The 19,356-nt window shown below is 33.2% G+C and overlaps 1 protein-coding gene across 1 annotated transcript in view; it reads right to left on the reverse strand.

Annotated features, from left to right (window-relative positions):
• Positions 1 to 4,941: 4,941 nt before the first annotated feature.
• LOC150100464 (uncharacterized) overlaps positions 4,942 to 19,356 on the reverse strand; it is a 74,006-nt gene continuing 59,591 nt past the window's right edge. The window contains exons 6-7 of the mRNA XM_090402844.1: positions 15,577 to 16,010; positions 4,942 to 5,281 (exon numbers count right to left, since the gene is read on the reverse strand). Coding sequence (XP_090258970.1) covers positions 15,579 to 16,010 — 432 coding nt within the window. The 3' untranslated portion in view covers positions 4,942 to 5,281; positions 15,577 to 15,578. The remainder of the gene's footprint in view (positions 5,282 to 15,576; positions 16,011 to 19,356) is intronic.

Raw genomic sequence — 19,356 nt, forward strand, 5'->3', positions numbered from 1 at the left:
CGGGAGTGTTGACTAGGCAGGATAATCGTTAAAAACTCGTATATTCAAAAAATTCTCAAAAGTTAAAGCAAATTTTGATAAAGCCACTTCACTTTAATCGGTGAATATAATGATACAGGAATTATAGCCTTCTCACCGACCCGAATCGCTAACAAAATTAAAATGAATTTTAATTAAAGTAAAAATTTATTTGAACTAAAGTTTAAAAAATTCTTGCATTTTACAAGTTACTAAATTCTTAGTAACGTGTAATAATTTTTATAAGTGGAACTATCTTTTAGGAAATTAAAAGAAACTCAAGATAGATGAGAAAATAATAAGAGTTCAGAAATAATTAGAACATTTAATATAAGTATTCAAAAAATAATATCTTTACAGAATAACAGAAAATAAATTAAATTACATAAATATACTTGAAATTTTTTTAATTAAAATTTTAAGGTTTTTGATTTCATATTCGCAAAATTAGGAATAATGGTCTTAACGTCTAATTCCGCACATATATCATTTTCAACGCCAAACTAACAAGCCTTTTTTTGTGATATACTTCTTCTTAAGTAGGTTTTAATCAATTTCAACTTGGAAAAGGAACGTTCACCGCTCGCTACACTAACAGTTAAGGTTAATAGTATTCTTAAAGCAATTGAAAAGTTAGGGAAAGATAAATTATTGGACACAATAAAATTAAGAATATCGAAAGGGCTTTTGAATATTTCAATTATCCATCCGAAAAATATCCCGGAAAGCACATAACTCGTCATATAGTTCTATTGCATTTACGTTTTTATTATCGCAGTCCTTCAAGAGAACCTCTAAATCGTCACAAATTTTTCATACATCTTCGTTATTAATTTGTAGTAATCTATACAAGAAATTGAAATTATCATATCTTTTAGTTGTTCAAAACGTTCTATTAACGAACACATTGTAACATCAAGAAGTGTATAAAACACATTCACTCTAAATTTATCTTCTGGCGATTGTGGCGTGTCGTAATGACGCTCGTAGTCAAATTGCCGTGTCTTCTTTCGTCGTCGAACTTCCGTACCAGTTTTAAATTATTGTTCTCCATCCACCTCTTCACTCAGTTCTTTTGCCGTTTTTAGAACTTCTTTAAAATTTGTATCTGATCGATACTCTTGTAAGAATATTTTTAAGTTTTCGATAGATTCTAAAGCAAGTGTAATGTTCATATTTTTGTCTTGAAGCATTTTACTCACAGAGTTTATTCTGTTAAGTAAATCATGCCAAGTTATAAGAGAGCAAATAAATTTTTCATCAATATTTCCCCGTTCACCTGGATCTTCTAAATTCACAGAGACTAACAATGTGTTAGTTTCGTGGTCAACTACAACTAAATCTTGTTGTAGTTGACTAAATCCTTTATTTTAGCACATAATGTTTGTGCTTCATTCTGAGTTTCTTTATTAAAATTTTCATTATTTAAAATTTCAAAAAGTGCATCATAAATTTCTCCTAACTGATATCGTAGACGGCGGATTGCATTAATTTTACTATCCCATCGCGTTTCTGGTGGCTGTTTCAATGTTAATTTTTTTACGAACTTTAAAAGGATTGCCCAACGTTTGTAAGAGAATGAAAAGAATTGTATATTTCTTGAATAATTGCAAAGAAACTAATTGCATCTGCATTCACTTTGACTGCATCGTTAATGATTAAATTTAGAGTATGAGCAGCACATGGCACGTAAAAAGCTAGAGGATTTTTGTTCAAAAACAAATTTTGGAGCCCATATTTGCCCCATTGTCATACCCTTGACCTCGCATGTCTTCAATGGGAATGTTCCATTATTGTTGCACATAAACCACGTCCTGTGGAATCTGATATATCTGCAAAACCTAAAACGTTTTCCCTGATCTTGACAATTCCACTGTCACAGGAAACAAAGCGAATAATAATGGTCCTTTGTTCTGTTTTACTTGCATCAGGTGTGCAGTCTAAAATTATGGAATAATATTTAGATTTTAGAATTGATAATAAAATTGTATCCCTGATTGCGTTTCTTAAAGTTTCCAATATTTCATTTTGACTATCTTTACTCAAATAGTGTATTCTATTGTTTCGTTGTAGGGCTTTTTCAACATGATTTTCCATAACGGGATCAAACTTCCCAAACAGTTCGACTAATTTTAAATTGCCATTATTTCTTTCATATAATTTATCAGATGATCCGCGAAAAGCTAAATTTCGGCTACCAAGGAATTTTATAATTTCAATCAAGCGTTCTAAAACACTCGTTCAATGTTTCTTTTCCATTTCATACATGCTTTGAATCTGGAAATAGTAGTTTTTTTTTTTTTTTTTAATTTTTATCAAGTTCCTTCCATTTTAAGAAATTTTTCATGTGAGTTAAACTAGTCTCATGTCTATGTAAAGTTGTACTTACATTTCTCTAATCGTTATAACTTCTAGACTCAGTGGGTGATTTAGTTGATTCAGTAGGTGCGACACGTTTGCAACAAAAGCAAAAAACAGACTTTAAAGTTTCGGGATAAATGAGCCATGTTCTTGGCACGAGCTCCCGTTTTCCATTTTTCTATTATAATACGTGCCGCCAAATTTACGACCATATGGTATATCTGGTATCTCTGGGATATATTATATTTTTATTTTGAACAGGCCCCATTTCAATTAAAACAACTCGTAATTTTTCATCAATATTTCCCCGTTCACCTGGATCTTCTAAATTCACAGAGACTAGCAATGTGTTAGTTTCGTGGTCAACTACAACTAAATCTTGTTGTAGTTGACTAAATCCTTTTTTTCACTTAAATCATGTTCAATTATCTTGTTCAATAGTTGCAATAGTACCTTCATGCAAACTGGATGATGTGCACGATTCTTCAACTCTGATTTCTGATGTATCGAGTTGGTTACAATCTGCATCAGAATATTTTGATATTTTAACAAATTCATTAAGAGCTCCAGTTTGTTTCTTAATATCTGCTTCTTTCGCAGCATGACGCTTATGATTTTGTGCACCGGATAACTTTTTTTTAAATTTTTGATTCCATTTCTATTTTATACCCACAAGAAATTATTACACAACACGACACAGAGACGAAATAATAGTCAGCACTGCACTACTGTCAGTAGCCTACTGAGATGCGTACCATATGATTAGTTAACTAGCAACAAATGTTTTGTACGAAAATTCGTTTCTGCACATAAAAACCGTTCACCGTTTCACTTTAGATAGACTGCAGTAGACATTTTGCACAACATTCTGCAGGCAAGCATTTAGCCTGCTCTAGCTGCAAAATTGTAAACAGCCGACTGATCAAAAAGGCGGCAATATACATTTTTTTAAAAATTTTTATTCAGTATATACGGCCTCATTTATTTTAATATTGATCATTCTAAGAATTTTTTTGTTTTTATGATAAAAATTTTGTTTCTTAAAAATTAACTTATGAACCGTTCCCTGGTGGCGGCGCCCCCATGCCCTGCTTTTATATATATATAAATCGCCCAACTTGATTTTCCAGTACAGCAACAGTATTGTAAAATAGTTTTCATACAAACATTTGCTAGAATCCACTTTGTTTTCTAATTATTTTTAGGTATTATGAAGCAAAAACATTAACCACAGGAGCAGATAAATGCATTTCCATTAATTTTTGTAATAAGGTAAATCACTTTAATAAGAATAAAATAAACATTCATTAGATAACGATCGTGTTTCTGGGTTGAAAGGTGCCTACTTTGAATCACCAGCAACTGATTTCTTGGTACTAAGTTTACAGAATTTGAATGTTTTATCCTTTCTTTGCAGTTTCTTATAGGAAAACGTACGAAAATCTGATTTTTAATGGTTATTTAAATATCTCTAGTAACTAGTACTAATAATCTTTTAAGTAGTACTCTGTTCGAAATGTATTCATTTTGGATAATTTTACTATTTCTTGGTTTCACGTTAACTTTTCATCTTGATTGAAAATAAAATATATAAAATTTTTTTTTGGGGGGGGGGTTGGTTTTTACGAATTACAATTTGTTTTCTTTTGTAGTGGAAATATTTATTAGTCGTTACTAAAAGAATGGACAGTTAAATTGAGGGGATGCCTTCCGCAACCTCACTCAGTGTCTTCGATGCCATTTGGTTGGAAACACCAGGGTTCGAATCCCGTCTAAGACGAAGAACGAAGAACCTTTAACCTTTCAAATGAAAAAGAGTTTGCCGATCTCATACGAAGGTTGAAAATTTTTCCTTCCGGACACTCGTGTTTTTCACTTCGCGAAACAAGCCAGAAGAATAAACTCACGATTAACAGACATACTCAATTGAACTGATAGCCTCAGCCGTCATACAGAACAATCAGCCCACTTTTCCACACAACTTTATTTGTTTATAGGAACGATCTTGTGAAATCGCAGTAATGTAAGTTGAGGATAACTTAACTTGAAAAATATCTCATTTGGATATTTTAATTTAATCACTATTGCAGATCATTTTAATTATTTTTCGGGTTGTTGTTGTTGTTGTTAAAGAGTGCCAACGACATCTATGCACTGATGTCATCAAGTGTTGCTGAGACTGCGCTTTGGCTGCTAAACTCCTCTAGCCATTCATATATAGATGGGAACCAAATGGACGCACGAAATTTGCTGTATCAAGAGTAGCGTAAAATTGCAAATATACCTTCGAAAATTTAAGAACACCAACTATTTACATATATAAAAATTCAAAACAAGATTATATTCTAACAAATATAGTGAAAGGTATGCTATTATTTATTTATTTTAATATCGAGGAGATTACGCGTATGTCTTATGTAGAAATGTGACATTATTTCTGATCAAAGCTCTAATTCTAATTAAAACATGACTGCATGAAAGTAATGTATGCGGTCTGGAATAAAAATAATGTGCGTGGAATTAATTTTTTTTTAAAATTACTTCTTGACATTTAAGAGAGAATTTGAAATTTTTTAAAAGAATTTTATTAGTCCTTTCATTTTAAATAGAAAAAACAAATATGATTACAGCAGGGCTAAAGAAATACTGGAAAAAAAAATCACACACACAAAATAATTTAATGACTAGGATTATTTCCCTCTATGTTCAATTTTTTGTTTAGTCTTTCTTTGCCTTTCACGTAAAACATTGCATTTTTACCAAACACTGGCTTTCATATTTTACTTCAGACATCAGAGGACATCGGTTGCAGTTCTAAGTTTGTAATGAAAATTGCTGTCATATTTTCTAGAACGGCGTGATGACTACTGTTTCAAGCATTTTGTTTTAAAGGCAGGGAATCCTAAAAGAAACAAATACAAGACAGTGTTCATTGACAACATAAAAGGAACAAAAGCTTACAAAATATAGCATTTAGATATGAAATTTGGTCAGTAACAATACTAACTTGTTAATTATTTTTATTTATAAATATTATAAATTTAAAATAACAACTAAAGTACTTTTAAATATAATAAAAATCTAAAAGTGGTATCCGCAACTAGCTTGATAGCTAAAATTAGCAAGCAGTAATGTTTATATTTTTATTGATTTTAAGTAAATAAATGCGTGCAGATTTCACATCGTAGCGCTAGCAGATAAACTATTTGCATCATGTATTTTTTATTATTTTTTTATTTTTTATTTTTTTATTTTTATTTTATTTTGTTTCACAGTCAAGGCTGGGAAGTCATTCTCGATGGTTGATCTCTGACGAAACTTATTTACGGCGCCAGAGTTAACTGTTGTTAGATCAATCCCATAAACCCAATCGAAACACATTACGAATGACAACGCTGAAGAATCATTCTCCAAGCGTTAGCCAAGAAGTTCGAGTTATCAATATATTCATAACGTAAGACATGAACTAATAAATGTGTTCTTGTGGTATTTCGACTTTAATTGTACAACTGGAATTTTGGAATACTGAAAATGAACTAAAATATATCATTCGGCTCAAAAGATTAATGTCTTCTTATATATATATATATATATATATATATAAGGATTGAAGAACATCAAGGATATTTATTATGAAAATCTGACAAAAGTTTTCTATTAATTTAGCAGAATGAGAAAGTTATAAAGAACAAACCACCTCTCATTATGACAGGCCTGCAGGCACATCGCTAGCATTTTTTGCAGGGACACTAGGGACCTGCATCACACTCATTTCAGCTTTTTTTTGGAGGGGGGGGAGTAAAGCCATGTTCGAAGGAGGCACCGACAGATGTTAAAACGCAGGGTGGTGGTAATGGACAGAAAAAGAGAAATGGTGACAGAGACAGGATGACAGATATCGGTGTAAAGGTCACATAACGTACACAGAGATGCTTCATTCTATAAGGAAAATATGAAGGGAGAGGACACGGGGTCTTAAAGAACTTAGACAAGTAGTATCCGGAAAGAGAGTAAAAAATGAAGTTTTTTTTATTATATTTATTAGAGCGGTGATTGAATGTCTTGCCTGAGTAGGTGGTAAATGCAAAGAGAAAGTCTCCTATGATGATAATAAGAACACTCATTCCAACTATATGGAAGGGTAGACGAACTCCATCTTATTGATAAACAATATTCGGTAAAAGCTACAACAGTAACCATTATATCCCATATATATATATATATATATATATATGAAAATTAAAAAAAGTTTGAATTTTAATCCAGTTTAAACTGTACTACAGTTTATAATAGATCTGCTGTCGTTATTATATAATGTTTCTGTATTTTTTTGTGTATATAATTCTTTGTAGTTAGACACCTGAAGAAGTTGTTTTATCAACGAAACTAGTAGTGTCCCTATTAAATCATATTCTTTACTATTCTCAGTGTTTAGTCATTCAAACTTTTTTAATTATCATATCGTTTTTACCGAGTAAATATGATTTTAATATATATATATATATATATATATATATCCAAGGTAAAATACTTTCTACATATATAAAGCCAGACAATCTTCTCCAAACAATGACAGTGAGTCGGCGCGAATTCTCGTTTCACAGATGAGTAAGGTGATGTGTTTGCTTCAAAATGAAGCAACACATTACAAGATTTGTAGATTTTTTTGGTATAAGTAGGGAAATTCAGAATATATATACTGCAGTTATTTTTCACAAGTGAAGTATCCTGAGATAGCTCGACAGCAGACGGTCTAAAACGTCATTGGATGAGCTTAAACTTGAAAATGTTTGTTTGTTTACACGTTTCTTTAGAGTGGAGAAATTTGACGCTATAAAACTGTTGAACGTGTCTGGCTGTAATATGGTAATTTTCCATTTTCAGTGCTTCTTTCATTACAACAGTTATTATCTTCCGCAAAATAGCCAAAGTCTATTTTTGGCGTCATGCAAAAATATTTTCTGTTGTTTATAAGTTTTGTTTACAAGAACAGAAAATAAGTAAATTAAGTTAATTAATTTTTTCCCTCTTTCCTCTCAAACTGTATTTCCACTATCCACTAAAAAAGACAAGTTTAGTTCTCTTAAGGTGGCAACCCCACCACTAGGATACCTATCGTCATGCTAGTCACTTGACATAGGGAAACACATATCACTTTCAAGTCTCAACGAAATCCAAACTGGACAGAAAACATGGGAAACGGCAGCAAACTAGAAAAGGTTAAGAAACTTTAGAAAAAGAAAAACGTGGTGAAATATGCTACACGGAACATTAGAAGCATAGCACATAAGACGGAGAATTAGATAAAATTTTAAATGATGAAAATATAGAAATTGCAGTTCTTACAGAAACAAAAAAGAAACCTAAAGGAACAAAAGAAACAGCTAACTACAATGTCATATATAGTGGAGTGGACAAACAAATGCATGTAAAAGCTGGTGTAATGATTTGGATCCATAAATCAATTAAAGCAAAAATAACTCATTATACATACTGGAATGAAAGAATATTAGAAGTTCGATTAAAATTAAGTAAAGAAAATTTAACAGTTGTTGGAGTGTATGCCCCTGAAGGGGGAAAAGAAGAAGAAAATTATTACTTTTACAAATAGTTACAAGGAATATATGAAAAATTAAACAAAACAGACCACATAATTATATGCCGGAGATCTTAGTGCCAGAATAGGAATGAAAAAAATTAACAATAATATACAAAAATTTGGAGAACCAACAGTATATAAAAATAGAAAGCGACTCATTGATTATACAATGTATAATAATTTAAAAATAATGAATACATTTTAGAAACATAAAATATACATAAATATACGTGGTGTGCAAGATGACAAAAATCAATAATAGACTACTTTATACAAATGAAAAAGCAGCAAACCTCTTCCTAGACGTTAAAGTTAGAAGAGGGCTAGAAATTGACGAAGATCACTATTTAGTACAGGCAAAAACTAAGATTTCCACCAAACTGGCTACAAAAAAATACAAAAAAAAATAAACAAACTAGAGAAACAAAATCTAATTACAAAGTAAGACTGCTAAATGATTCAAGCATAGGAAATTTATACCAACAGAGGCAACCATTTAATAATAATAATTTCTAATATTTTCTAATATTATTAGAAAAAACAAGAAAATGAAGACATTGAGAAAGAATGGAATAATATAAATGAAATTATCGCATTAGCAGCATACGAAAGTCTAGGAACACACAAAAAATATCATAAAAATAAAAAATTACATATATGGGACAATGAAATAAAAATAATAACTGAAAATAAAAAGCTGGCTTTTAAAAGATGGTTAAGTAGCAAAAAACAAAAAGATGAAATTGAATATAAAAAAGACGAGCAATAGCCAAGAGAGAAACAAGAGAGAGACACAGAGAAAGCCAAGAAAAATTTGTATTATATCTAGAAAATGACATATACAAAATAAGACCCAGTGCGTACAAAATACTAAAACATATGAATGCAGATATAAAAGAAACTGCAAATATAAATTGTGAAATAGACGTAAAAGAATTCTTGGATTACTTTACAGATTTTTGGACGGATAATACTGGCATCAAAAATATTACACCAGAAACTTACAAAATACCTTAAATGATATGATAACAATGAAAGAATTAAAGGACAACCTAAATAAAATAAAAAATGGCAAATCAGCAGGAGAAGATGGGATAAACTCTGAACTATATAAATTTGGTGGAAAAAAATGGGCAAATACCAATAGAATGGAATACAAGCATAATAATACCTATATTAAAAAAGGGGATAAAACAAAACCTGCTAACAACAGAGGTATTAGTTTATTGAATACGTGCTACAAAATATATAGCAGAATAACTAAAAATATACAGTGAAAAAATATTATGAGAATGTCAAAATGGATTTAGAAAAGAACGCTCTACAATGGATACAGCTTTCTTTTTAAAACTACTTATAGAAAAAAGGAGAGAATTTAATTTGGAAACTCATCTTTTGTTTAGATTACGAAACAGCATTTGACAAAGTTAAAAGATGTATACTGTTTGATATATTACAAAGAATAAATATAGTTAATATTTTACTACATGCAATATTGAATATATACAAAGATAATGAAATAAAAATAAAAATAAATGAAAAGTTGTCTGAAAAACAATATATAAACCAAGGAATAAGACAGGGATGCCGTCTGTCTCCAACACTTTTCAATATTTACATTAATGAAATATTAATACAATGGAACACCTTAACCAATCAAGGTATAGAAATTTCCCAGGATAACAAAATAAATACACTATTATTTGCAGATGATCAAGATAATAATATCAGATAAGGAAGACAATTTACAAAGAGCAATATATAATTTAAACAGTATAACAGAATAGTTTGGAATGAAATTTTCCATAGATAAAACTAAAACAATGGCATTTTGTGGACAAACTCCAGTTAGAAGCAAAATAGTTATTAATAATAAAATATTAGAAGAGATAAATACTTTCAGTTATCTTGGATGTAAAATATCATATGAAGGAGAAAAAAGGACATAAAATTAAAAACTTCAAACTTTTTACAGATTATAGGCCTGATAAATAGAACAACACGTAATCCAAATATAGTACAAAAAGAAACACGCTTGAAAATATTCAATACTTTTAGCAGTGCCCACATTATTATATGGCAGCGAAATTTGGGCAATAAACAAACAAGATAAACAAAGAATAAAAACAAGTGAAATGAGATTTATGAGAAGAACTGCAAAATACATATTATTAGATCAAAAAAAGAACGAAGACATTTTAACCACCTCACCGGCCATGGTGAGGATGGATCAAATACGGATACTCATACGCTTCGTATCCATCACATATTTCAATGTCATATCAATGGTATTAAAATTTTAATATGCACTTCGCATCCCTGATAAACTCGACGTCTATGGACGTCTTGGCCGGTAGAGTGGTTAAAAGAACTAAAAACAAAATCAATAGAAGAAAAACGAAACAATTATAAACAAAAATGGATTGAACATGTAAACCGAATGGCCAACACCCGACATCCAAAACTAAAATATAAGCCAATTGGAAAGAGAAGGCAGGGTAGACCTCGAAAAAGGATATTGGATGATGGACAATGAGACCGGAACAGACCAATATGGTCTATACCCGTAATTAGTGTTATGATGATGATATTTATTTTTTTAACCTTCTGCGTTAATTTCATGTGTTGGTATGAAGAACATTTCATACCAAAGGCGAATGTGTAATTTTAGATTATTTCAACAACCTCGCCCTCGAAAGAATTAGGGATGTATTCTATTTAATCTCCTCCTGCAAACAAGCAAACAAAACAGGAGAGAGAGAGAGAGAGAGAGAGAGAGAGAGAGAGAGAGAGAGAGAGAGAGAGAGAGAGAGAGAGAGAGAGAGAAAAGGGGGCCATGGAGTAGAAGGGACATGCCATGCATATACTTCAATTATTGTTAAGAGGATTTCAAACCGCAATGTAATAAATGTATCTCGCGACAAGGCTAACGGAAGCGAAACGTGGTATTTGTTAATGAGCCACATGTAAATTCTGCCCTAGATAAATACGATTGTCGCTGAAATGAAATCGGAAATACAATCAGGTCAGAAATCTGGCATATTTGAAATATGAATATTTAATCAACTGATTGATTCACTAAATATTCATTGCGCTTGTCTGAAGAGGCTTTCAGGGCCATCAAAGAAGAACAAAGAATCATTACATATAACAAGAGTCATGTGATATATCGTAATAAGGAAAATAATCCACACTTTTTGGAAGAGATGAATGATTAGAAACCGACAGCTGTTTCCTTTCCTCCAAAATCTTTTCCTCGATAGTATTTTCTTAAACCATGCAGAATTAATAATTTGTAGTTTAGTATCCATAAAAATTTATTTATGAGAAATTAAGTACCGTATGTATGTGTATGTGTGTATATATATAAGGAATTTAAATGTAGTCATGTTTCGATTATGTGCATGTAGATGTTTTGACAGGAATTGAGATCGATTAGCACATAAAAAATGAAAGCGAAAACAATAATATCACGCAATTTCAGATTTAAGTGGATTTACTAGCTGTGTATAAAAAATTGAAATGCTACTCATACAACGATATGTGCAGCCATCTGGTGAAGAAGAAATGAACTAATTTATTATTATTATTATTATTATTATACGAAAATTCAGCTTTATTTGCCAGCATTTGAGCGATAATTCACTTTCGACCTATTTTCATTCTGCAAAGAGCAGGTTCCTTGTCAAGCAGCAGTTGCCATTAACGCCTTCTCCCTTATTTCTTCAACCTTTTGGTTCTGTCCACTGTTGGACGAAGGTCTCCCCCATGATTTTTCAGATCACTCGGTTTTTCTGCCTCTCCCAACCATCTCACTCCTGCAATTTGTTCCATTTCATCCCTCCACCTTCTTCTCGGTCTTCCTCTTTGTCTTGCTCCATCCATTGGTCTCCACTCTGTTGTTTTTCTAGTCCATCTCCCGTCACTCCATCTGGCAATATGGCCAGCCTATCTCCAATTGGCCTGTTTAATGTATTTTACAATATCCCTTACTAAGGATGCCAAAACCTTTGGATTTTGACATGCGCTTGCTGTTTACTTTACTCTAAAATAAACATTATTGTTATTATTTGTAATTGTGGCCAAATTAGCATCTGGTTATGGATTGAATAACTAGCTTTTTGATACTTGAAAGTTTGGAAAAAGAGAGAACTGATTAGGTATTATTTATGCACCTTAAAATCGGAAATAATCACTTTTTTTTTTCCCCCAGTTTTTTTTGTTTACACTAATAAAGGTAAAATTGTTGAGACAAATACAAGGACAAAAAAGAATAATATTAGTTTATTAAGAAACTAATAAAAACTTTATTATACATAATAAATAACGGAAAAACTCACGTAGAAATATTATTTAATGGTATAATTTTCGCCTGTGTGTCACAGGCATCTTCAGTACAATTAGTGCCTAATTGTACTGAAGATGCCTGTGACACACAGGCGAAAATTATACCATTAAATAATATTTCTACGTGAGTTTTTCCGTTATTTATTATGTATAGTTATGTCTACTCACGGTTTACCTCTTTTAAAACTTAATAAAAACTTTGATCTGAGATTGAAATTGAAATTCCACCAAACCTTCATAATATGCATACAGTTCACTACATGACCAGACAATTGTAATAAACCTAATATTTTTGCATTAATATGTTTTAAAGAAATCTGCTTAAATTACGGGGGCGGGGGGGATTATCTGAAATATGGTACTCTCCAGTTCTTAAGTGTAGTTCTGTTAATAAATAAAAAAATAAATAAATTAATTAAAAAAAAACGATTAGCAAAATAATTTTAACCGTACAGCATATGACATAGCTGACTCCAGACAAGGAGCATCTCTCCCTTCCTGTTGGACACCAGCAATCGCCAGAAATACGAAACATCACTGGACTACAGGACGAAACGGCTGTAACAGCAACACAATATTACAAGGAAAACATAGCAGTTTCAGAGATAATTTTGAGGTTGAATAGCCGTTACGCTGTCCAGCATTTTAGGTAGGGCCAGCCCATGTCCACTAAAAAAATGCACAGCGATATGTGAAAGTCGACATCCTATTAGAAAACTATGGTTTCAGAAAGAGGAAGCCAAGACTGCAATGACATCCGCAGTTGATGTCAGCTTTGAAGAATCAGAAAAACAGACGAATGTAGAGATGGAAGAACAGTGGGGGCATGGAAAGTATTCACACGATATCTCATTAAAAACATCTCATACGTAAAAAAAAAGTAAGTGAAGTGCCAAAGTGTTGGCTGTAATTTAGAAGCGGCTACTCTACCGCCATTATTTTGCATAACTTGTGCTCCTGTTTTTGTTGCTGTTGTGGTATTTTTAGAAATTCTGTTTAACCGTAAATTTGCATTCTTACCAATCAAAGCAATAAGGTTAGCCAAATAACAATATCGTTATTTGGTTCACTTTTTCTACATATAAGATGTTTTTTTTAGATTATTATTATAATTTTGAGGTATAAAAACATCAACAAACAACTAGACCAAATCAGTTGTTTGTTGACAGTCCCTAACCTCTCTACTTTAGTTCAGTTGAGCCGAAATTATAGGGATCTCAAACAATGGAAGAACCAAAACTATATTCCAAATGTTGTAAAAACGATCAAAAGATGCTCAGGAGACTTCGGCAATGTAAGAAACAACTACTGTATATTCCAAATATGGTGAAATCGGTTGACCAATGCGAGCTGTAGCAGTGTCTGTAAAAGGGCAAGATCTTCCCTGTCGTTGCCTTACAACTACTTTACTTTACTTCGATGGACAGGATTTTTCAGACCTTCAGCAATGTCAGAAAATGCTATGTTCCGAATTTTGTCGCAGCGAGGCGCCCCGCAGTTCCCACTTTCACTTAGATGGAATTCCTCGAAAAGATCTTTATCAACGTAAGAAACAACCGTATTTCAAATATGGTCGAAATTGGTTTAACGATGCGAGTTGAAGAGGTGTCAGCAAAGGACACGACACTCCTCCCACTTTACCATTCCCTCATGGTAGTCAATGGACTGAAGTTTTTAGAGTACATGAACAATTTTCTCCGCTTAGTCGCAACAGATAAAACGATACAACGACTTTTACAGGTGTCTGCAATCCTCACTTTCCTTACACTTTTTCGAATGAGTCCGATGGAATAAATTTTTTAGATAATTTTAAGGTACGTCAGAAATAGCTATATTCCAAATTCGGTCGAAATTAGTTTGAACGAAGTGACCTATAGAGATGTCTGCAAAGATGAAGAAAATGATTAAAAAAATTGACATTTTAAGGGGTTTTTATGGTATTTTTTTAAAAATAATAATAAAACATGTTATATTTATTAATTACATTTAACTTGAAATATGGAAGACTGTATTGTGTCGAATGAAAATGAGAAATGACAATCTTCAACTTAGTTACAGCACGTCGAATATTGGTCCTAATGATGCTTGTAATAGCACGCAACTGACACAAAGTGCTTGGCTAGAAGTCGCTTCTGATGGCCCTAAGGGAACAAAAATGCTGTACAGCGAATATTGGAATGTTTCAGATCACTGGCATCCTACGATGTTAAATTTATACTTGAGAGGTGACTGTCGCATCCAAGCTGTATTGTACTAAATCTGTTTGTCAATAATGTGAAGATCACGAATTTAATTCAGTCTTCTTCACGTGTATTATATGCACGTGAAATTACCTTCACCAAAATACACGAATGCTACAATGCAGTCCATGCATGCCTTGCGAAATTTATGAAACAGCAGAGATGAGATGAGATTTCTCATTTTCTGCTCGAAAGAGGTTAGTAATACTTAATTTCATCTTAAATCCTTGAAAAGGAAAACCTAAAACATATTTTAGATTTTAAAACAGGTCCAGCTTGTTTTTAATTAGCGATTATTCATTTGCGACTCTGTAAGCCAATCACCTGCAAGTTCGAATTGAAAATGATTAAAAGACTTCAAACCTCGACACCGTAAAGGTAGAAGGATTAAGAAAGAAACAAAGAATTTATTTGCATATCATCAAATAGATATTTATCGATTTATAGAAAGAAAATATTGTTTATTCTTCCAAATCGGGAAATGTATCGTACTTCAATAAAAATTTAATTGGTAGTAACTGATTTTGACTTAATGAATTATTCTATTAATGCATTATGAAGCTGCAATGCTTATAAAACCATTGTTATTAAATTATTTTAAAAACCTTGCATTTTCGTATTTTGAAAGTATACACGAAAGATTTACTGTATAATCGTCTGCTCATTACATTTCGTAATTATTTAAGAGCAGTCGTCACAAAGAAATGTTTTCTCGAGATAGGAACTGAACTATTTCCCTTTATTTTTTAAGAATCAGAACTTTTTCAAAGTAGGCCACACCGATGTCGATTATGCGTCTCAGAATCTAGAGTGTGAAGTGCAATGATTCGATGTTTTAAGTGTTCTACTTTATTAAATAGCTGCACCCCTTTTTATGGACGGACAAAAATCGAAAGAACATAATGAACCCTAAGAATATCAAGGCGCTTTCCATTCCAAGATATGTATAAATAATAACTTACGTTTTATTTTAACTCGTTATGTATATAAAGAAACAGCTAAGACATTTACCATCAAAACACTTGAATTCTGTGGTTTTCTCGGTCGCATACCAAAATGTTACCATTCTGCATTACCGCAATTCCTTCGAGGCCTTTGAATTCCCCATCACCCGCACCCCAGGTCCCAAAGGTCTTCAGGAAAGTGCCGTCAGGATGGAACACCTGGATGCGGTTGTTGCCACTGTCTCCAACAATTACGTAACCCTGGTCGTCAACGGCAACTCCTCTTGGAAACTTGAACTGCCCTTCATCCGATCCTTCGGAACCGAAGGTGGAGAGGAGACGGCCATTCACATCGAAGATCTGCACTCTGTGATTGTTGCTGTCACTAACAATCACGCGGTTCGTGTTACTGACAGCAACGTAATGAGGATGCTCAAATTCTGCAGAACGCTGACCTATGCCGCCAAATTTCGTGACGAAAGTTCCGTCACCTTGGAATACCTAGAAAAGAAGAAACGGATCATTTAAACTGAACTGACTGGAAGAAACAAATTAATTTAAACTAAATTAAATTTACCAATAAACTAAATTGAACTGAAAGATTTCAGTTATAGAAGCAATTCTATACGTATTTTTTAAGGACCAATATCCAATTTTTGCATGAGTTGAGCCCGTTGAAAAGAATATCAAAAGGCTCTGTGTTTGTTTGTTTGGCATATCAGTCTATTTGGGCGGAATTTGACAGAATAATAAAAATGAAAATATTTATGAAAACTATCAGTTGCAGTCCATAAACGAATAAATAAAACAGGAAAAATCAGAATGGAATGAGCATATTATTATTATTTTTTTTACTATACGTGTATCTCCATGGAGTCCGTAGATTCATCACGAGAGGACCATTGATATTTCACCAAGAACTAACCATAATTCGCACAACCAGCCAACCAATGCCGGTGGAGTGGTTAGCGTATCCGCTTTCCAGCCAAAAGGATACCCATTCGAATCCTGCCGTGGCATGGATGTTTGTGATTGTCTGTGAAAGTGGTGGTGGGCGGTAGATGGCGTTGGTGTAGTTAGTGGATTGAGAGGTAGAGACAGAGAACTAGAGCAAGTGCCCTCCCTCGATGAGTCTATGGACTCCCTGGAGGGCTCACGTAATAATAATAATACTTCGTTTTGAACTCGTTCACCTATAAAGAACTCGCAACTGACTCCAGCAATCCAATCCAATTATTCACCACTCTCAATCCAAAAAATGTGTTCCTCACTCCCTTGCTAACTACACTCTTACTCAATTTCCAGGGATGACGTCTGGTTCTCTCTATACTAGTCAAGTACTGAAAATTTCCTCTATATCAGTCCTATTAAACTCTTTAAGCAACTTATGTGTTTATCATTTCCCACGTTTCCGCTTATCAATCGGCTTTTTTAATCAGCAGCTCTTAAATCTGCCCTCATAAGGAGCATTCTATAGACCTGCCATCATCTTGGTTACTCGCGTCTGGATCTACTCCACTTCCCGAGAAACTCGAGTGACCAGATCGATATACAGTAGTCCAGATTGAGAGAAAGAGGAACAATAACTCCACTTTGCTTGTCACGTTTCATTCAATAATAAGGTAATTTTTGCAATATGACCTCTGTACTTCAACTTCCTATCCACCATCCCAAAATTCCAGAGCTTCATCAATTTCCTGGAGTACAGTCATATTAAAGTAGTGCAGCTGGTAACCGTTTATTCCAAAGTGTATAACCTTATACTTCGTCACATTAAACTGAGAGATACTATCCCTTGTCCGCACTGCTAGTCTATTTAAATCACCACACAAAATCGCCATATCATCATTATCAACTATTGCAACCCAGTTGTACATCAACAAAAAACTGAACATCCCTCTCAGATCATTTCTTATATCATTAGCATACAAGTTAAACAGCCACGGGTCACAGGACTTCTGGACTCTGTTCCGTCAAAAAATACTATCTAATGTCTATCCATCAGTCAATCTCTATCCATTTCACCAGAATTTATGTAACAGTTCTTCCATGCGGGTTCTGTCAAATGCTTTTGCACAGTCCGGCAGTATTATCATGCAGCTATTCCCCTTATTCAACTCAGCTGTTGTTGTTTTTTTTTATAAAAAAATTTTTAAATTACTGAGGAATGACTTACCCATACAAAAACCTACTGACTCCCATGCAGTATCCAATTCATATCCACCCATTCCAGAAATCTGTCCTTAATCAACTATGATACTTGACTGCCATTCCTGAGATGCTTATCGACCGATAACTGGCTACCTCCGTCTTGGAGCCTCCTTTATGTAATGGAACTATTTTCTCCTCTTTCCACTCGCTAGGACTTACCAGAATTAAGACTCAAATTAAACAATCTGGTAAAAGACACGGCCAGTTCCCTTGCACATTCTCGTGATATGCGAACTGATTCCCAACTGAATTCGCATCAAGGATCTGTAATGTCCCAAACACCTTTGCTTCAACACTTCTGTTTCCATATCAGCCCTTGTCTCATCGGTTATTTCAATATCCCTGTCTGGATGATAAACCTTTGCACTCAGCAATTCAACTACTTGGTCTGATCAGTCGCCTTCCTGCCATCAGCAGTCATCAAAATTATTCTACCACAATTATTCTCCCTTTTACTTGTCACATACTGAAAGAACTATTTGGGATTATCTTTCGCTAGTCCATGCTCTAATTTTGCCTTTCTTACCATACTGACCACCCTTCTGGCATGTGCTTTATACTGCTCACGAGCATGTTGATGACTTTTTTTAAATTCCCTCCATAAACTTCTTTATTTTGAAGCTCATGCGTGATGATACTACTCATTAATATAATGAACTCAACCCCCCCCCCTTAAATTAGTAAGAAACTGGAAACAAAATACAACAAACGAAACATAACGCCTGAACAAAAGCATTTTGCAGTCGTACATGTTTGTCGGTCTGGTTGATCGGGTGGTCAACATACTAACTTTCCATCCAACAGCCTGAGGGGTTCGAATCCCGCTGTGGATTTTTCGGTACATGTTTTTAGGTGGGAGATGAATTTCATCGCCTGAATGAGATTACAGTCCTGCTTACTTGAAAGTCCTGAAGTAGTTTGAATGGGCTCATATTTGGTCTTTACAGCACGATTTCTAGAGCATGTAAAAAAAAAAAGAAATAAGAAACAGTAAAAATGAAAAATAGCCAAAAAAAAATTTCTTAACCGACCTAACGGTACTCGTGTACAAAAAAGTTTACAACCTTCCACAGTTTGGCGTATATTAAGCCATATGAAAGCGAACTGGATTTTTTTTTTGCAAAATGCGACATTTTGTTGTTCTTAACGAAAAAAAAAAATGCAGTAATGTATTATGCTTTCTTCTACCTCCGTAAACTTTCATTGCTTCGGAATACACACACACACACACACACACACACACACACACACACACACAAGCATAACTTTGCTATATTTCTCTAGTTTTAGTAGCATGGCGATGTTCATGTCTATGTGTACATTATAAAAGTTGGCATTTCTCTACGGGAGAAATATTCCACAGTTAGGGAACATCTAGCTTACTGCTTTAATCAAGTTTTACCTATTCCACTATTTAACAAAAATAACAACAAAAATCTTTCGTAATTGCCTTTCAGTATAACATAAAATCCAATCCAGAGAGAATATTATTTCTCATTCGGATTACAATATGATAATATAAACATAAGTAACTTTAATAATAAAACATAACACATGATTCAAGACATTACAATTTGCTTTTTCAAAACTTTTTTTGTTAAAGGATTTTGTTTTAAAAAATAAGCGAATAGCGGTT

The sequence above is a fragment of the Typopeltis vanoorti genome, chromosome 13 (genome assembly GCF_054136105.1).
Source record: "Typopeltis vanoorti isolate ZY-2024b chromosome 13, IOZ_Tvanoo_1.0, whole genome shotgun sequence".
Taxonomy (NCBI): Eukaryota; Metazoa; Arthropoda; class Arachnida; order Uropygi; family Thelyphonidae; genus Typopeltis; species Typopeltis vanoorti.